General features: G+C 35.0%; 2 protein-coding genes and 1 long non-coding RNA gene across 3 annotated transcripts; 2 read left to right on the top strand and 1 right to left on the bottom strand.

Moving 5' to 3' along the window:
* The first annotated feature begins 456 nt into the window (after window positions 1–456).
* Window positions 457–3229, top strand: LOC122585984. The gene is made up of 4 exons (XR_006321841.1): window positions 457–840; window positions 1790–1886; window positions 1966–2067; window positions 2749–3229. It is a non-coding gene; the product is annotated as an uncharacterized LOC122585984 (long non-coding RNA).
* Window positions 3230–5338: 2109 nt separating this feature from the next.
* Window positions 5339–8465, top strand: LOC122596519 (methionine--tRNA ligase, cytoplasmic-like). Its single transcript, XM_043769110.1, has 10 exons — window positions 5339–5468; window positions 5545–5689; window positions 6033–6186; window positions 6297–6452; window positions 6572–6802; window positions 6973–7116; window positions 7385–7501; window positions 7590–7718; window positions 7842–8003; window positions 8198–8465. The coding sequence occupies exons 1-10, from the start codon at window positions 5339–5341 to the stop codon at window positions 8366–8368; spliced, it is 1539 nt and encodes a 512-aa protein (XP_043625045.1). The 3' UTR covers window positions 8369–8465.
* A 1940-nt stretch (window positions 8466–10405) lies between these two features.
* LOC122585516 (ubiquitin carboxyl-terminal hydrolase 2) lies at window positions 10406–15288 on the bottom strand. Its single transcript, XM_043757641.1, has 3 exons — window positions 15167–15288; window positions 11564–14403; window positions 10406–10915 (listed from the first exon to the last, which is right to left on the bottom strand). Exons 2-3 carry the CDS (start codon window positions 14395–14397, stop codon window positions 10699–10701), a joined length of 3051 nt encoding a protein of 1016 aa, XP_043613576.1. The 5' UTR covers window positions 14398–14403; window positions 15167–15288; the 3' UTR covers window positions 10406–10698.
* Between the last annotated feature and the right edge of the window lie 6467 nt (window positions 15289–21755).

Here is a 21755-nt window from a genome sequence, read left to right as displayed (position 1 = left end):
TTATATTTGTCATTACTGTTTATTTCATACTCACAAATCATGTGTGATGCATATTTAAATTTTTTTATGATACAATCTATATAGCTACCGTACATGACTAGTATTAACTAAAATAATATTGCTTAGCTTACCGATTTAATTCTTAGTTAAATATAAAATATAAAAATCGAATAACAACTCATAAGTACATGCCGACGATCAAAACTTTCATTTGAGGAAAAAAATAACGCCTGAGTTTATAAAAATAATACTTAATTATCTTTTTAAAAAGATGATATAAAGTTAGACACACAAAAAAAAAAAAATATACATAAAAAGGATAAAAAAATATTGGGGCTCGACCTGAGAACCATTCCATGTAACCGGCTATTGGCGGTACCATTGCGGTAAACTATGTAACCAGGGATCGGCTGTTTGGTTCAAAGACCTAGCCGATGTATCCCGTCCAACCCATAGCCCGTCCCAATACCAAATTTTGTTACATGAAAGTCTCAGATGTCATTGCCCACAACTTGAAGGGCTTGTTTCGCCAATTTAAATAATAATTCTAACCCACTACCCAGCGATGTGGGACCCATCCTCTTTCTTCCCTTCCAGAGAAAAACACCAGAGCAATTAACCTCACTTGTTTAATCACCCGACCCGACCCGACCCGACGCGACGAATGAAGAACGAACGAAAATCCCTTTCTTCCTTATATCTTACAACCAATCATTCAATCAAAATCATGATTAATTAGTTTTAATTATAATAACCAGAAGCAAAATGGCGTTCAGAAGCTGCAACCTAGGCTAGGGTTTGCTAAATTACATTACAGTGTGTTTTGTTGGTTTGCCTTAGGTATTTAATTAATTAAGCTTACGTGTTTCATTTTTATATTTATTTAATAGCAAATTCTTATGCACTCCAACTGTTGGTAGAGAAACCTCCTATAGGAATTTATTTACGTATTACTGAGTATCTCTTTTCTTTAACATTAAATATATATATATATATATATTAATTTTCAAAGTGTCATATGTGTAGCTTGATGAACCTATATATATATACTGGTTTGGTTGTGTCTCATTATATCTCCGGTAGATGTTTCTACTTTCGCACATGACTTCTGCTAGATTGTGTTCCTCATAAAGTTTAAAAAACTTCCGGATATATTGGAAACTACCGAGAACTGGAATTTGACGAAGACTGTCTCAGAAACAGGTGTATCGGTCATTTACAAATGCTGAAAAAGTTAATAGACAACTATTGTATTACTCTCTTATTTGCCAACACAATGCAGTTTGTTTGTGTCTTAAGTACTTGTATCGGCTGGGGACAGTTTAGCGAAAGGTTGTGTGGATTGTCATTGTCGGTTTTTTTAACACAAAGTGGTGTAGGAGATTGCCTGTTGTTATTGTAATGATCACAAAGAAAAGAATCACAGAAACCCACACATTTATTTGTGCTTCTTTTTCATATAGTGATTCTGATATATATATATATATTGACTTTTCCCATATATATATATATATATATATTGGATTTTTATGTCTTTGAGGTGGCAGTTCGTGCTCATTTCTTTACATGGGTCACTTTGTTTTTGTTTTTCTTTGTCTCAAATGATCCAGATAAAGAAATATAGATAGTATGGGAAAGGATCAAATGGGTTTATTGTCAGACCAAAGTAATGCACACAACCTCCCACGTCTCCTTCTTTGAAGATTTGCATAATTATCTATCGAAACAAAATTATATTTATAATTCTTAATTGATATAAAAATAATAAAAAAAAATAAAAAAAATAAAGGAAAATTATTGCAGGGCTTAACATCCAACTTTTTTGGCCTCATATTAGAGTCAAGTCAGTCAACCCTTCAATTACCCAACATGCCTGTCCCTCCCAGGTAGTTCCTTATTTGTATTAGAAGAAATTTCACATAGTTATATATTAGCGAGAATCCATGACGCTTTTTTGTTTTTCAGAATCGTGAGGTATGTGTTTTTTGCAACTTGAAGCTGACAACCATGTGTGGTATTAAACCACCAGCAATGGTGTTGTGTGCATCCACGAGTGGTAGCATTCAGGTAAGCTATTCAATACTGCAACTATGGATTTGGTTTTTCCGTTTTACCAAAATATCGAGTGGCGATCATGTCCTGTATCCAAAACCTGAAAGACTTACACTCAAATTATATCATGTACAGAACACATACATTTAACAAGTACTTGATTGATCGATAGCAAGAAAAATGATAATTTTAATTTGTGGTCACTTACTATAAATAAGAAGCTTTACGTCAGTGGTATTAAGTCGACAATACATTTAATAAGAAGCTTTACTTGAATCGTCCTACCCTCTGGCTATGTAAGTTTATATTAAGTCAACCTATTACTCAGTGGTGTTCTTTTTTAAGCTAGCTGTTGTATCCAACAAAGTAAAGACAAGGTCGGTTTTTATCTCAAATTTATACTAAGCTGGTACATTGACTTGACTATTACACCAATGCATTGTAGATTCCAAAAACACTGTAGATTCCAAGGTAAAGACAAGGTCGGTTTTTAAGGGGCGTTTGCTAGTACACCAATGCATTGTAGATTCCAAAAACACTGTAGATTCAAATTAATATATTCAAATTCCTTCAAAAACATTCTGTGACAGATTCCAATTCCATCAAAAGACTTAATGTTTGCTAGTACACCAATGCATTGTAGATTCCAAACTAAAATTAAACAACATCAAACAATTTTGATCTGCTTTTTTACAGTTTTAGTTCCCAGAAATTGTCATTAAGGAACAATGAAGGAGAATTATGTTGAGAATCTTTCCCAATGGAGTAGTGACTCGCCAAGGATGGAGTTGAATGAGTTCTAAAGATAAGCCTACCGGGACACAACCTTAAGATAGGGTGGGTGTTAGCTATGATATCTGATCAGATAGACTGGCTTTCTGAATTAACATCAGATCTAGCTATGTGAGTATTTTGGTAAGTCTTGATTACCTTAATGACTTGGTTAATAGACAATATAATGCAATTGGGAATAAGCTGGTGTCAAATTAGAAAAGCAGTGCATATAGAATTTTGTATTGGAGAAGCATTTGATTTGACAAAAAAAAAAGTCAAAAGTCAATTTTGTTAGGAGAAGTGTATAGCAGGTGATATGGTGTTGGATTCGATTCCCTATTTGTATATGGTTGTTTAACATTTTTATGAACAGATGAGTTAATGACTATTTCTGTTCATTTCATGTTATTAGTAGTTAAACATTGTGCTCTTAGCTTTTTTCAAATATGTGAACTTCAAGAATATCCCTGAATTGGATCAAACTTTAAAGCTAATGTTTATGGGGTTGGGACTCCTTGCTAGCAAGATTATGTGTAATTTGCCTTTGTCAAAATAGAAAGCATTTGGCATAACATATAGATGGGAGATAAACGAGCAACGTGACAATCTAAGAGTTATACGGGGGTTCTATAATTTACGGAATATTTGTAATGCAATTTTATAGCATTTTGTCATTTTTGCGCTTCTTTTGCTTGAAAATTGATTAAGTTTAAAAATTATAGTTTATATTAAAATATTAAAAGAGGGTATTTAAGTTAATTAAATTGGATGAGGGGCGGTTTATATCATTAGTTTACTCATAAAAGGATGGTTTATGTAAAAAATTTCAACAAGGGACGATTAATAAAAAAACAACAAACCACTGGACAGTTTATGTAATTTACTCTTAAACTATTGAGTTGTTCATTCAACACGCATAACAAACAACAATTATTTCTTTATTGATTCATCTGAAATAAATAACAACAATTATTTCTTTATTGATTCATCCGAAATAGATACTTTGTTGATACAAATATTATATCTATACGAAATTTATTTAGAAATTTTAAATAAAAAAGAATGAAAAAAAGAGAGAGCCTTAGGCTAGAATACTACTCATAGCAATATTTTGAGAAACTGCTAAAAAACAAAACTAACAGTTACTACCAAAAAAAGAATTACTAACCAAAAGAAAAAAAAAATCAACTAAACAATCAAACAGAATTAATGAATATTAAGAAAGCAACTTTAGAAAACAAGTCACATAATAAAACCGTTAGAGTATCTCCAATGGAGAGTTGATCAATAGTTTTTTTTACAAAAGAAAAAAGTCTTTCAAAAGCTTTTTTACATTGGGTTGAAAGACTTTTTTGTTGAAAAGCTTGAAAAATTTCAAGCTATTGATGAGAATAAACCATCTCTTTCATCAATATTTAATTGAAATTTAATAAGTTTTAAGGTTTTTTTAAGTTTTTCCATTAGAGCAAAAGCTTTTTCAATAGTTTTTTATAAAAAGCTTTTACGAAAAATTTAGCCATTGGACCTTAGTATTGATTGCAAATGTGAAGCACGCGTGACTCGTAATGAGTATTAATTAAAACAGGCCCAATCCCTTTGATAAATACATGTATCAAGTCGATTAAAATTTGGAGGCTCGTGGGCTTATGGGAACCTATATTACGAGTAACCTTGCATCCCAAGCTAAACAAATTACGGAGTATCTACCAATAAACTAAAACAGGATTTAGATGTTCTTAAAACGATACATGGCATAATCGTTGATCGACACGTGTCCTTTTAATTTATCTATTTTAAATTAGCTTTTGTAATTGTATATAAATTCAACTACTTATTAGACTTAGATTTAAACTCAACCTCTTAACTTATAGATACAAAACACATTATAACCTTATTTGATTAATCATTTTCTCATTAATAAAGTTGTCTCTTTTTCTTTCTCAATAAGTTAATAATATGAATACTTCAAAAAATTGAGTTTACGATCCGAAATCACAAGGCTATTCGTTGTCATCTTCTATGTTTACAGTTTCCGATTTTGATTTGATTTTGAAATTTTAAGGTAAATCCAAAACTTTAACTAAACACATATTATATTTATCATTGTTGTTTATTATAACTTAACTTCAATCATCAGTTTACTTTAACCACAATTTATTTCATATTTATAAATCATGTTTGAGACATATTTGAATTTTTTTATAATACAATCGAAATAACTACAGTACATCGTACGGGTATTAGGACTAAGAATAAAGCACGCATCCCATGAAACCGAATTTTATTTTATTTTCGATCGGTAAAAAAAGTCAAAACTTGTACCCCACGAAATAAATATCATATATATATATATATATATATATATACATATCGTCCTGTCAGCATAATTAACAAAATACTCCTAGCTAAGCGTAAACCTAAAAAATCAAATATCTCCGATCCTCCCTCTCTCTCTACTTGTAGGTGTTCTTTCTTTATTCGATCGATCATTATATATATATATATATATATTATGGCGGACGAAAAATACGTTGAGAAAAGAGCAGCAGCAAAAGTTCCCATTGCCGGGAAACGGAACATACTAGTAACAAGTGCTCTGCCGTACGTCAACAATGTTTCTCACTTGGGAAATATCATCGGCTGTAAGTATCTATATATATATGTCATTGTGATTGATTAGAGTTGAACTGATTCAACTCAATCTGTCGTTATCTGTAGGTGTGTTGAGTGGCGATGTGTTTGCTAGGTATTGTCGATTGAGGGGATACAACACTATATACATTAGTGGAACTGATGAGTATGGAACAGCTACCGAAACTAAAGCATTGGAAGAAAATTGCACCCCCAAAGAAATTTGCGATAAGTAATACTAATTTTTTTGTAGATCTAGCTGATCAGTAATAATAATGATACATAGGCCGGACTAATTGGTAAAGTGAGGTGCTGAACCATGTCATGATCAATGGCCGGCTAAGATATATATATATATATATATATAGCAAGAAAAATTGCATAAAGTTTTTCTCTTAACCATTGATTGTGTTAGCACCAGATATAATTAATTGTAGGAATACCAAATTAGTTACGTTAGTTTATGGTTTTCCTTTCATGATATTATTTGATTATATTTTGAGATGGATGAATTCACTTGATATCATGCATCTTCCGTTGAAATTGAAGTCATCTTATTTTATTTGTCTATCTAGATATCACGCAATTCACAGAGATGTATATAAATGGTTTGATATAAGTTTTGATGAATTTGGACGAACTTCATCGCCACAACAGACCGAGGTTTGCCAAGAAATTTTTAAAAAGTTATTGGATAACAATTGTCTTTCTGAGGACACTATGCAGCAGGTATATCTTTCGTTTTAATTTGTGTAAGCTGAACTTCATGAGAGATTGTTAAAGTTCTGGAATCCAGAGATATATCTAACTTGGGTCGTATGCTTTAATTTGCACTGCAGCTTTACTGTGATAAGTGCCAGAAATTTTTAGCTGACCGCCTTGTTATAGGTACCTGCCCAAAAGCAGGTTGTAATTATGATGCGGCACGAGGTGATCAATGTGAAAATTGTGGCAAACTATTAAATCCAACGGAACTTATTAATCCTAAATGCAAGGTAAATTGAACTAAAGCATATATATATATATATATAAACCTGAAGATTAATGACTTATTCGTTGATGCATATATGTTTAACTCATGTTTATAACTTTCAATTTCTTGTTCTGCAAATAGGTTTGTGAAAAGAGTCCTCGTATCCGTGACACAAGTCACTTGTTTCTTGAGCTTCCACTGTTGGAGGATAGACTGCGGGAGTACATTAGCAGCATGTCGGTGGCTGGATCATGGAGCCAGAATGCTATTCAAGCGACAAATGCATGGCTCAGAGAAGGCTTAAGGCAGCGGTGTATTACTAGAGATCTCAAGTGGGGGGTTCCTGTCCCTCATGAGAGATTCAAAGACAAGGTACATACAAATATAACGAGTCCACTTTTCTTCTCTATTAATTAAACCAAGGTTACTTAGTCTTGGTTAATTACCTAGCTTGCTTGCTCTGAACAGTTAAACAGAAACCTCCATCTTCTGTTTACACAGTAGTCAATGTTTATTGTTTGTTTTTACCATGCAATACTTAGGTTTTTTACGTCTGGTTTGATGCACCGATTGGGTATGTCTCGATCACTTCGTGTTACACACCTGAGTGGAGATTATGGTGGCAAAATCCTGAAAATGTGGAGTTGTATCAGTTTATGGGAAAGGATAATGTACCCTTTCACACTGTAAGTGCACTTTCTTTGATGACCCTATCATTGACTTTCTGTTATATGTGTAGGAACCATTAATTGTTTTGGCTTCCTTTTTTTTCTTCTCCTAACAATCGGAACGATTTTAAGCAGCTGTTTTTTGTTAAAACGTTTGTGGTTTGCAATGTTGAAGTTCTTATGCATATCTCTTGCTAACAGCCCCCATACTTGCACATGCGGGATTGGCTATTGTTGTTTGTGTTCTAGTAATTAACAGCGTTGACATTGTCTCTTAACTCTCCAGGTAATGTTTCCCTCTACTCTTCTTGGAACTAATGAGAACTGGACATTGATGAAGACCATCAGTGTAACAGAGTACCTAAACTATGAAATAGGTGTGTTTTATGCTTTTCTCTCTACAGTTGACAAGTACTTGTTTTGACTAGCTATAATGATGATACTGTAAGAATGAAATTAAGGATTTTACTAATTGATTGCATTGTATGTAGGAAAGTAAATTCTGGAAGCTTTACAAGGAAGATCTACCTTCATGTTCCATAGTCATGAAAACTTCAGTGGGAGTAGTTTATCTTCTTGCTTGCCTGTTAGAGCCTTTTATGCCCTCATTTTCCATTAAGGTACTTATATTAATTTGTTTTCGATCAGTGGAACAAAGGATACATCGTATCATATGTTTTTTTATGTTTGTTTGTGATCAAAATGACAACTAATCATATCTTCCATTTTCTTTTGCTATGTAGGTACTGAAGCAACTTTCTTTGCCCCTCCAACTTTCCCTCTCTGATGAGAAGGGAGATGTAGGGAAGGCCAAAAGGCCATGGGAACTGGTACCTGCTGGCCACAAAATTGGGATACCTGCTGGCCACAAAATTGGGAAAGATGAGCGTTTATTTCAAGAACTGGTATGTGATGCAATACATGCATTTTATCTTCTTTTGATGATTCAATTTTAATTTTTTTTTTTCTTTTTGTAAACAAGTTGGACTTATATAAAAAATGAGTCATCTCCCATTAATTACCGCCTATTGGTTGGACGGTTACATGGTTTACAGTGAGGATTATATCACTAGACTTCTAAGTTGTTATATATGTGCAGAATGATGAAGACGTGGAAAAGTTTAGGACAAAGTATGATGGCAGTCAAGCTGAACGAGTTGCCAAAGCAAAAAGCCCCACTACTGAATTGAACAACTCAAAGAGTTTAATTATTTTGGCTCTTTGCCTCTCTCTCATGTTATTATGTGTGTACATACAAGGATCTTGTTGAACAAGGGTGTTTGCACGGTTTTTTTTGTTAGACTTAATTACTGAAATGGTACTTCACGTTTGCGTCATATTCTAGTTTCATATTTTTCTTTTCGAAATTACGCTGATCATACCCAACGTATGCAAATCTCCACTCGGACCATACTGGAGGCTAATGCTGTCAGCTGGTCATTAAAACCTCCCCCACGTCACTTGCACGTGAGGGGTAAATATGTAATATCGCGTTTCCTAATTACTGAAATGGTACCTAACGTGTGCACAATATTGCTGGTTTCATACCTATATGTTTCTTAATTACTTAAATGGTACCTAATGTTTAGTTATTAATTTATTTTTATTTTTTTTAATTTATTTATTTTTCTTTTATAAAAATTCTCCAAAACTTGTTACAATTTAATGAAAATAGTCAGAATACACTTATAATCTATTCAAAAATAATACCAAATAGCTATTTCATAACAAAATATAAGTTTTAAAGTTCACGAATAACCAAAAATAAGTATCATAAAACAATTTTAAAAATATTTGCGAGAAAAATTTTTTTTTTTTTGAAAAAATTCCAGAAATACCGCAATGGTAATACCAGAAATACAAGTCAGTATTTACTGCGACACGAAGCTTAAAGCAATGTTTTAAATACCCGTAAATACCGGCTGATATTTCTGGTATTCCTGGATATTTCTGGTATTACCGTTGCGGTATTTCTGAAATTTTTAAAAAAAAGAAGATTTTATTTTTTTTAAAAAATTATTTTTATGATACTTTATTACTATTTTTGGTTATTCGTGAACTTTAAAACTTATATTTTGTTATGAAATAACTATTTGGTATTACTTTTTAGTGGATTATAGGTGCATTTTGAATATTTTCATTAAATTATAACAAGTTTTGGAGAATTTTTATAAAATAAAAATAAAACAAATTAAAAAAAATATAAAAAAATTAATAACTAAACATTATGTACCATTTAAGTAATTAACAAACATATAGGTATGAAACCAGCAATATCATGCAAACGTTAGGTACCATTTCAGTAATTAGGAAACGCGATATTACATATTTACCCCTCACGTGCAAGTCACATGGGGGAGGCTTTAACGGCCAACTGACGGTGTTAGCCTCCAGTATGGTCCGAGTGGAGATTTGCATACGTTGGGTATGATCAGCGTAATTTCGAAAGGAAAGGTATGAAACCAGTAATATAGCGCAAACGTGAGATACCATTTCAGTAATTAACTCTTTTTTTTATTCAACGGATGGATGGAGATATATATATATAATATATATATATATATATATATATATATATAAGATGCATGAATAGTTTGTCATCCTCAGGATCGTCTTTGAAGTTTATGGATTGTTTTTCGTTACAATTTGAAATGTCAAAAATATCACGATTACCACAATACACTCGCATGATGTATTGGAGTATTGGTTCTCTAGTCACTGGTTTTCACTTCTGGGCCACTACCAGAAGAGAAGGCCCTTTCGTGCTAGGCGTCCAAAATCTGCTCCTGGTTGAACTACAGTTCAGGAAGCTAGTATTGTATTGCCAATAGGATATATGGGAAAGGGGTGTACCTTACCTGCTGGTAAATCTAGCAAACCCTACAATTGGATAAAGCACAATGTTGTCTGACCCTTTTACTTGAGACTTTTAACGTATATAATTTAATAGGCCCACAGAATGGTCATGGACAATGACTCACAGACACCATACAAGATAAACCAACCAGCATATAGCAATATACCCCGATCACCTAAAATTGCTATTTTGGATTCGAATATCAAATCAGAACATGCGTACAGTGCCAACATTAAAAATTTACCAAAATGGTCTCTCTATTAGGTTACTCGCAAGCACCCTCAGAAGCATCTTTCTACTAGACTGGGGTAGCCGGGTCCCTTCTGACAGGTTTGGTCTCTCAGCCAAACTGACGCACACCCAAATCACAGTGACTGGAACAAATAACTCAAAGAGCATGCCTTTGGCTTCCCCAGTTTGATTCGAAACTTCAAGTAAAACACTAAAACATAAAGAAATACTATGCTTTGATTGTAATGAGAAAAATATACTGTCATAGATTTCACTTTGTTCAGAGAAACCAAGTATAAGATACACCCAAAACCATCGATGTGAATGACCCATTGATTTCACAGCTTACAGAAATGAAAGTGGGGACACAATGTAATTGAACATCACTGTTGTATATATTTCAAGAAATTTTCTCAACTCTCTTTGGGGGAATTCGATCCCCAATGTCCTAAAACCACCAGTACAAGAAATGTAAATCTTGTAGTAGATTAAATAAAAGAACACATGTGGTTTTAAATCATTTCATAGAACAAAATGTATGCCTCGCACCTTAGAACTTCCTCAAATGAAACCTGTCGGACATGAGCATCACTGGCATGGTACCATAAACAATCACCATTACCCTTTGTACCTCCTCTCACATATGCTACATAATGGCCTCCCCTCATTGTCCCTATATGCTCCACCACCCCTATCAATCGGTATCGGTATGTCCCTCTGTCTTTGCAGCTGCAATTTCAAAACAATTATGTTAAAAAATGAAACATAACTTGGTCAAAGCCATTAACGAAGCAGATACTTTTGCGATAAAAAGATGCTACCTACAAATAATGTAAGACTTCAAATTGTTCAATCTTAAGACTAGTTTTGAGCGTATTTATCTCAGCAAGCATTCAACCCTCAAAATTCCAGTTTTATGGCTTCTTAGTGATCAATCTTGGAATTCTAAAAGGGTCAAACTAGTTGTATAAAAAATATAGCTAAAAAAATGGGTATGTGGGTCGAGCACATCAGAATCAGTCTAACGTATTTTAAGTTTAAAATTCTCTTAAATAGGTTTATTAAAAATAAAAAGAATACCACTACCCTTTATTTGAAATCATATCTGACATTGATTCTTTATACATAAGAAGAAAGTGATCATAATTGCTGCTGATTTTAGCTAGTCAAAAAAATCTCAACAGATACGTAACTATGTGTAAAACCGTATGCACATTGTTACAGGTAAAACTCTGCTAGAACATTAACCTTGCCAGAATATCTCTCTTTCACCAAAATTTCATTTTTAGTTTTACATGGGCACACAAGGTAGAAAAGATAACATTACTTGACAAAATGGTCATATAGATAGAATCAAACTAAAACAGAGGAACATACCTAGAGTCCATGTAGGGCTTAAGATCGATGATTTCTTTGAAATCAACATGGCCGCTTAATTTACTTAAACGGCCACGAGCATCTTGACTTAACCTTTTCAAATGAACAGTTAAAATTGGTGGGACCCTATTAATAAGAATCCTCTTAGTTGCATCCCTTGTCACCTTGATACTGCTAGAATCCTCATCCTCAACCCCATTGGAACCATTTTTCCTAGCTAAACGACTAGATACCCTTTTCTGAAATTTCTCATCCTTACATTTATCACCAGGGTCATCTAAGTTGCAAAAGTCAAGATCTTGTACAGCACAACTTGCTTCACTAGAAGCTGTAACTGAGCTTCTATCGCCATTTACTACATTACCATTTTCTTCTAACTCAGATCCTACTCTACTGCCATTGCTTTTATCGTTCTGCAGCCCATTACAGGTGGAATATTCAACACCAGAATCAGATGAAATAGTTGAACTGCCATTTTCGGCTCCATTTGAAACAAGTTCCAGTGGTTTATTCTTTAGTTTCATCCTCTGTTCTAGCAAAGCTTTTGAACAGTGCTCACAATGCCACGCATGTTCAGCTTTGGTGAGAAGCTCGGAAGTTGTGAAATAAGATAGACATTTATCCACAGACACCTGAGAATCAGTGTTATCAACTTCGTCCGAATCAGACTCGCTATTATTTCTGGCTCCATTTGAAATGGGATCCACAGTGGGCCCAGAAACAACCTCGGGTTCATCAAATAAACCCCCAAAACCATCAAAATCAGATGGTTCTTGTTCATAACTGACAGAAGACAATGTCACCTCATTCCCGTTACTAGTTGCAGTGAGACTTTCATAAGGAAGCAATAGAACTTCTGACTCTTGAATCAATGGTGGCTCGTCTTCCCACAAAACGTCACCACCATTTCCAGAATCTTGAACTGCTGATGGCTGTTCATGTTGTGATGACATATCTTGATCATTTTGCGAAAAACTTGGTTCAAGGTAGTCCAACCACCAATCGTTTGTCGAAGGCTGTATTTCTTCCAAACCATGAGAATCAATCTGCTTGCTAGCTTCCATCACCTGCTGCAGTATAGCCTCATCAGTGACCATACCATCACGAACAGATGAAGCTGCATCATGATCGTTTGTCGAATGCGTTTCCTCAAAAACATCATTATTGACCTGCTTAGTAGCTTCCATCAACTGCTGCAAAATAGCCTCGTCACTGACCGTATCATCACCAACAAACACAGCTGCGTCATGATTGTTTGTCGAAGTTTGTGTTTCCTCTAAATCATGGGAATCAACCTGCTTGCTAGCCTCCATCACCTGCAGCAATATTGCCTCTTCCATGACCATATCATCACCGACAAATGCAGCTGCATCATGATTACTTGATGCCATAGGTGGGTCCAGATAATCCAACCATGATAACTGATCAGATGAATCATCTGTCTGGTTACCATTGCCATTTAATGCACTGGTTGGCGCAACATAATTTACAAGTGCCAACTTATCTGAAGAGATGTCTAGATCCTTGATTGTGATCTCAGAGATTTTCTCAATCACGTTTGTTTCTGCATGTAAGGAATCGAAACTGGTTGGAACAGCTGGAGTACTGACAGATGATGAGGTATGGGAAACTGTATTAACTTTTGTCCCAACTTTTCCACGTCTTTTTGGAGGTGGTTTAAATTTCTTTGATCTAGAAACCAATGGCATCTTTTTTGATAGACCTTTCTTGGTTGGTAATGGTAATGAGAGATCTAAATACGGTTCATATACTATTGAAGTGTGTCCACATTCCAGACAGCTGACACTGCTAGAAATTTGTCCCCCAAATATGGTATCTACAAAAGTAGAACTATGTTTTGGAGAAAAACTTTGCACTTTAGACTCCTCAGTACACAATCCATCCAGCAAAAACCGAAGCAATTCGTGACTATCTTGCTGTTGATATCCCTTAAATTGAGGAGCAATAGCACAAACAGAGTTGAAAAGAGACCATGGGTTAACCACCTTTTGGGGACCTGCTGATGGATTAGTTTCAATGAAAAGCTTCTTTAAAGAAGCTGCAAGAGGCCCAACAGGTTTTTCCAATCTCAAGAAGTGATCCCGCAATTTATCCATTGCTAGAAGATTTTGCAATATTGAATTAAAAAAACAAGTGTTACCTAAATTAAGCAAACCCTTTACTCTAAAGCCATCACTAACTTCTGAACTACTAGAGGTATTTACAGTCTTGATCTCGTTTAAGATGCTGCCACTTCCAAACCAAACATCCTCAACATCCAAAGAGTTTTCGGAAGACGGTGGAGCCTTTAATAATTTAACAATGTTATACAAAATATCTTTTTGTTCTCCATCTACTGTCGTTTGAGCGGGAACAATTGTATCGCAGCGAAAACACCACCGGAGATTAGGGTTTGCAAATTTGACAGCCAATGGATGTTGGTATTGTTTTGCATGCCTAGTGGCATGAGTATGAGGTGTTGTAGGAAACCCTACACCCCCACATGTAAAATGTCCACATTGCAAACACACCCAGATGGATGTGGACTCAGATGATGAACCGCCACTTTTTTTCTTACCTTGCTTGCCCTTACTCGCCCTTCTATCAACAACCACTTCCCTGCAATCATCACATTTCCGAGACTCAGATGATGTTATCTTCCAGGTGACATTGTCGAAATTAATCCCAGTCTCGAGATGAGGACAAACTCTTGCCTCTTTTGCAACAGACGCTCCATCAACCATCGTTGTTGGGATTATCTTTTGTGAAGAGTTTGTGACCTGTTTCTCCTTTTGAGCAGTTCGGGCATTTCTCTTCTTTACCTTTTTCCCCATTGTTCCCTAAAGTCATCAACCGGTAAGAAGTAAAAAAAAAAAACTATACGATAACCAATGAAACTAAAAAATAAGATCAATATTATAAAGATTGCATAAAATCTTAAAGATGGTAATCAACCAAGAATAAGTTCAAAACTTAATTGTCAATCAAACAGGCGTTATCTTGTATTTCAAGTTCACATATATGAATCACAACACACTTGCCTTTAGTACATATGTCATGTTACTCTCCAAGCATGTGTCTATATATCATTAGAAAAGACACACAAAAGCGAAAGATTCAAATGTTAGCTAGCTATAAGAAATAATCACATCCAGTCACATGAACTTTGAAAAGGTATGCTGGTAACTCGATCAACGATTTTTGTATCTAAAGATGTCACTAGACTAAAAATATTCTTATTTGAAACTAAATAACTCACCAACCACCAGGCATCCTCATGTCCTAACAAGAGGTCTCAGGTTTGGCCAAATAAAAGGTTCAAAAACAGCCTGACCTGGACAAACTCACCCATTTAATTTTGTATTTAACGAGCCACCCAACCCAACCCAACTATATTTATATATTATTATTATCTAGATAGAAGATATACATATACTTTTCCGGAAGAAAAATAAAAAACATGTAGTTGAGTGTCTTAACCGGCATTTGTTAAAATTTAGGGAAATTAGCAACTAACAATCATTCAATAGCCTATCAATAAACTAAGACAATTAATAAGATTAACATTAACAAAAGGAAGTTGAGATAAGTAGCAAACCCTACTTGGTCGGCGCCGGAACTGACGCCGTAGATAAGGGAAAGAAGTTGCCGGCGGTTGGAAATCGATCTAGGGTTCAGTCCAACCAAGTCCCCTGTTGGCTGAGCTGGAGCACTAGGCAGATGGATTGTGGAAGACAAGGGGTTTTTTTTTCCCAAGGCGGTGACTCATATTCTTCTTATTATTTTGAGAAAATGTCACAAATGGTATCTGTAGTTTATTATTTTAGCATTTTGCCCCCTGTGCTTTTTTTTATTGCAAATGGGCCCTGACTTCTTCATCTTCGTTGCTAGAAGCCCCTGGCACTAACATCCGTTAGTTAAAAGCCGTTAGTGAGGGTATAATCATCCATCTACATTTCAGACACCATTTTTCTTCCTTCTCCTTCTTCCTCTTTCTTTGTCCTTTTTCTGGCCACCACCATCGCCACCAAAATCCGGCCAAATATTTTTTATTCCAGATCTTTGATCTCCATATTCTATTCATTTTCTATTTCATAAATCTTCTTAACCTTAAATTACCCAAAATTCCATTCAGTTCTCTCTTTTTAATCCAATGTAATACATACACACTCCATATCTATATATATATTTTATATGCTTTGATTTGAGTTAAATTAACTTTATGTATTTTATAAACTGAAGCATGATAAATTCTGAATAATATTAGCCCAGCCATAAGGCATGAAACACAGAATGTCATCACATAAGATAGCCTCAAAAATCATGAATATGGCTTGAACCATTGCAAAATCTATACCAACGCATGATCATGGCAAGGATGCTGCCACTTGTTTCACAACTTTGTTTCAAATACAATGCAAAAAATCCTAATATTCCTTTATCAATAATGATTTTTTTTTATCCAGATCCAAAAATCTCAAATCCAAACAAGTCACAACTTTCACTCCACACAGTACAACTTACTCCTTATGGAACTTTCCCATTACATCACTTGTTTGTTTATAAATCATGTATCCCTTCCCTTTAGTCGGCCCTTTTGAGTTTTGAATGTTCCCCAACTACCGATGATGACCTAACAGTAGTGGTGGGTGGCGACTCTACGGTGGCGGCATCACACTGGATTCATGAGATTCATACAGTTTGACTTTTTTGATTTTATTGTAAAAGTGGATTTAATTTTGATTCTAGAAATCAATAAATAAGCGATTATAGGGGGCGGCGGTTGCGGCGGTACATCTTACCGGCGGCGATTAATTATTCCGGCCATGAGTTTTTGAGAAAATAAAAGATACGAGATAGAAAAGATACATATATACACAAATATATGTATATGTATCTTCTATATATATGAAATGGATGGATGAGCGTATAGACACAGGGAATATGGGATTGAAATTATGTTTAGAAAGAAAGGGATAAAAACAAGTTATGTTTCTGAGGGAATATGGGATATTGAGATCCTGTACAAATTATTATATACATATATTTTTAATTAATTAAAATATATTTTTATCACATATAGTCCCTGTGGTTACTAAAAGGACAATTATGCCCTCACGTAGTTCGCACGTGAAAGGTTTAAATGGCCCAAGCTAACAGAACTTAGTGTCAGTGGCTTCTAGCAACCAAAATGAAAAAGTCAGGGACCATTTGCAACGGAAAAAAAGCACAGGGGGCAAAACGCTAAAGTGACAAACCACAAGGACCATTTGTGACATTTTCTCTATTATTTTCTTTTCACATTATTATTAGAATTAATGACATAAATCGTCTCTGTGGTTTACTGAAATAGTCACCTTTCGTCCTTTCATTTTCAAAACCTCACTACAGTCCTTTAAAGGTGGATAAGGTTCATGTTCAGTCCTTTGACTTTTTGACCATCAAGTTGTCTCCGTTAGCCCCCCCACGTGAGGGGTACTCCGCTAATTAGCCAACCCCACTACACGTTTTATCTTTTTTTTGTTTATACATATATATATACATCGAAAATTATTTTTTCCCCAAATCAAATCAACTCCTCATTTTCTCTCTTTCAACCGATTTAAATCCCTAAAACCCATGATCTGGATAATTAACTTTGTAACACCAAAATGTCATGCCCGTTATATACAATTCGTGTACATGGTGAAAATCACTTATGGGATCTGGATAATATGTATCGTGAGTATTATTACATTTAGGGTTTATATTTTATGTATTTTTAGGGTTTTTAACAAGTAAACAATTTTTAGTGTTTTATTAACGTATTTCTTATACATTGTAGATTGTTATGCTGGATTGTTCTCCTTTAAGGTCCACCATGGAGGTTTTTTCACTGAATGGCCAAACATGATCTATGAAAGAGGCAAAATTGACCATGCTAATTGTATCAATATCGATAAGTTTTCAGTTCATGAGTTGGACTCCATTATGCAGGATTTAGGCTATGTTGAAGGTCAGTTAATGTTCTATCACTTTCTGAAACCTGGGCATTCATTAGATGATGGCTTACACCCTTTAGACCAAAGAAAAATATTGGCACTTATAGAAAGCTATTACTTGATTGGCATGAGGAACCTATTTTAACCCCTAGTACTCAAGAAAACTTAAAAAAAGTCAAAGATAATGACAATGTGAATGAAAAGGGTAAGGCAATTGTAACTGACAGTTGCAGTGGTGAAAATGATAATGAGGATGATGAGGGTCCAGAAACTGAACAAGAGGGTGATAATGAGGATGATGAGGGTCATAAAACTGAGAAAGAGGATGAAGAGGGTGAAGATAGTGAAGACAGTGACTACATTGTTGATGAGGAGAATGAGATAGAGGATGTGGAAGTGGATATGAAAGACTTCAAATTGCATGTTGATGCAGATGTAGAGTTTATGGGTTGGGTTGTTGGTACACATGAACATGTTGAAGATAGTAATGGGGATCCAGATGTTGATGTACTACATAATGATGAGTTTGAAATTGGTTCTGAACCAGATGATGATGTGAATAAGATTAGGAACACATTGTTGAAAAAAATGTCTAAAGAGAAGAGGAGTGAGGAGGCTGAAATCTTTAAAACTGGATTTCATTTGTCACAAACCTTTGGAACATCCAAGGAGGTTAAGGATTTGGTCAAGGCACATGCAATAGAAACTAGGAGGGAATTAAAAATAGTGAAAAATGATAAAGAAAGGGTTAGAGTAGTATGTGAAGGCAAGATGCCAGAGTTCAATACTGAAGCTGCTGGGCCAAAAGTTGGTCCATCTAATGTAGATGCAGGAGCCAGGCCAATTGTTAATGAAGCTGTTGGGCCTAAAGTTTGGCCAAAGCAGAAAAAGACAAAGACAGTTGGGCCTAGTCAGTCCACCATGTCAAAAAAGAAAGATAAAACAAAGAATAAGGGGACAATTTTGGAAGATGGGCCATTAAATTCAAGTGGGGGGCAGTTCAAGATTCTGAAATTAAGAATAAGGGTGGTAAAGGAAAGAAGTCAAAAAGCAATCCATATACCTATCCATGGGCTTTACATGTGTCCAAGCTTTATGGTATGCAAACTTGGATGGTAAGAACCTTCAAAGAAGAACACAAATGCCTGCCATCTAGATCTATCAAGCATTTCACTTCAAAGTTTATTGGCAAAAGTATTCTTCAACAAATAGAAGGTAAAACCTCCAATTACTGTTTTAATTTAATTGCTTTATACATACCATTTATGTTTTATTACTGTTTTAATATAATTGTTGTATACTTACAATTTATGTTACAGGAAATCCTGAAATACCATCTTCAGCTCTACAAGGTGAACTTCAAAGAAGTTTTAGGCTTGGATTATCCAAGCAGAAAGCACAAAGAGCTAAAAAGGGCAACACAAGGTCAACTCAGAGGAGATTATACTAGGCAGTACAATATGTTGAGAGATTATGTGTTGACAATATGTTGAGAGATTATGTGTTGGAGTTTCATACTTCAAATCCTGGGTCAACAATCAAGTTGGAGGTTGAACCACCAATGGATCCAGATTCTAATGAGAGAATATTTAAAAGGATTTATGTTTTCTTAGGTTCTTTGAAGAGGGGGTTCAAAACTGCTGGTAGAGAGTTATTGGGTCTTGATGGTGCATTTATGTCTGGTCCATTCCCTGGACAAGTACTTACCACTGTTAGTATTGACTCAAACAATGGAATTTACCCAGTTGCATATGAAGTAGTGGAAGCAGAGATAAAGATTCATGGACATGGTTCTTAGAGTGTTTAGGTAATGATTTAGATCTAGATCAAAGGTCCAATTACACTTTCATGAGTGACAGGCAAAAGGGAATAATTCAAGCAATATCAAAGGTTTTTCCATGTGCTGAACACGGGTACTGTTTAAAGCATATATATGAAAATATGAAGTTGCAATGGAAGGGAACAACTTTCAAAAACCATCTATGGAGGTGTGCTATAGCAACAACAGTCCAAGAGTTTAACAAGTTTATGCTGGAATTCAAAAACTACAATGAAGCTGCATACAATTAGTTGCTAAAGATCCCACCTCAGCATTGGGCTAGGTCACATTTTACAGGTATATTTATATACAAATTATAGTACTACAGTATTATTTAATTGTTTTATTTAGTAGGTTTGTTTTATTTATACATTTTACAGGCAGGGCAAAATCTGATGTGTTATTAAACAACATGTGTGAAGTATTGAATAGCAAATTGGTTAAAGGTAGGGCTATGCCTATAATTCATTGCCTAGAATTCATTAGGGAGTACTTAATGATTAGGATAGACAATGTGCACAAGGTTATAGCAAAGAGCAAGGGTCCATTAACACCAACTGCAACAAGGATATTTGAACGGATTAAAACAGAAGCAGAGTCTTACAAAGCAATATTCAATGACACTGATAAGTATCAAGTTAGTGGTCCCTGGGGAGATCAATGTGTTGTTGATATGACTAGAATGTCATGCTCATGTAGGAAGTGGGAAATTACATGTATGCCTTGCAAACATGCAGTAGGTGTTCACTACAATATGGTAAACAATGGTGTGGCAACTGGTATGGGTGGACCCTTATTATAGGTTAGACACATGGAAACTTATGTACCAGTTTACCATTAACCCAACAAATGGAATGAACATGTGGGCTAAATCACTTGAACACCTGACACTCATCATTCCACCAAAATACCATACACCAGTTGGTAGACCAAGGAAGAAAAGAAGAAAGAATGCAGAGGAGGTTCAAATGGAAAAAAATGGTAAATTATCCAGGAAACTTAGATCAGTTGTATGCAAACAATGTGGCAGAATGGGCCACAACAAGAGGTCTTGTAAAAATGTTGGTACCAGTCAAGCCAATTCAACTGCTCCAAGTCAAAGTCAGTCAAACCAACCAAGACAAGCAGGAGGTACACAAGGTTGTCCAAGTCAAGCAAGTGCAGGTGGTGGTTTTGCAAGCCAAGCAAGTGCAGGTGGTGCTGCTGTAAGTCAAGCAAGTGCGGGTGGTGCTGCTGCAAGTCAAGCAAGTGCTGGTGGTGCTGCTGGTACAAGGCAGTCAAGTGCAGGTGGTGCTGGTGGCCCAAGTCAAACAAGTGCAAGTATGGCCAGGCCAAGTCAAGAAAGTTTCAGTGTCAGGACAACTAAAAAAAGGTTAATTTCAAGTCCAGGTGGAACAAAAAGATGTTATATCTCATGAGCAACAAGAAAAAACAAGTTTAAATTGCTTTCATTATATTCTGGTCATGTAATATTAACACTTTCTAGTGTAATCTGCTACAATTTGGGATTTATGTCTTGTCTTTTGCTACATTTGGTTATGTAGAATGTTAAATTGGAACCTATGCTATGTATGACAATATGCTTTTATAAGTATCTGTATTTTTACATTTGGTATCTAATTTTTTTTTACCATTTATAACTATCTAATTTACTACAATCTGCAAGAATGAACTGCAACTGTGACATTTTGGTATGTAATTTTGCTATCTAATAATACAAACTGCTATATATGACAAACTGCAAGAATGTGGCACATTTTGGTATTAAATGTCTACAATGCATGTATATAAGTAGCAGTATGTATGTCACCAAGTAAAAAACATAAAATTGTCAACAAAATAACTTCCATTACTCATTCATTCATGATCAGAATTCATACAACACAAATATATCCAAAAAAGTACATTACTTTGCTTCAGACTACTAATAAAGAAACAAGATACACAATGACAATTGAAGCAAACACCAACATGATCTTCAATTTCTTGATTTGACCATCTTTTTCTTTGATTTCTGCTTCAACTTTGTTCTTTGATCTCAACAACCCTGGTATAATATCAGTAGCCCGTTGACACATTGCAGGATCAAACCATCCTATGAATTTGCACTTTGAACCCTATTCCACATAAACCCCCAATTTGAATTTTGATCAAAAAGTTTAATTGAAATTCAAATTGTATAAATCATACATGGTTAGGACAAACATAGAATCTTCTTCCTGGGTTCTTGGCAGTCCATGATGTTAGGATTATGGCCTCCTTACCACACCCACAAAGAACCATAATTTGGGGATCGGGTTTAATTTAGGGTTCGTGTGTTGGGTTTGGGGGTAGGGTTTATAATTTAGGGTTTATGATATATGATTTGGGGAAAAAGGAATTTATGTCTGGT

This window comes from Erigeron canadensis, chromosome 1 (assembly GCF_010389155.1).
Source record: "Erigeron canadensis isolate Cc75 chromosome 1, C_canadensis_v1, whole genome shotgun sequence".
Taxonomy (NCBI): Eukaryota; Viridiplantae; Streptophyta; class Magnoliopsida; order Asterales; family Asteraceae; genus Erigeron; species Erigeron canadensis.
This window is presented reverse-complemented; position numbering and strand designations above follow the sequence as displayed.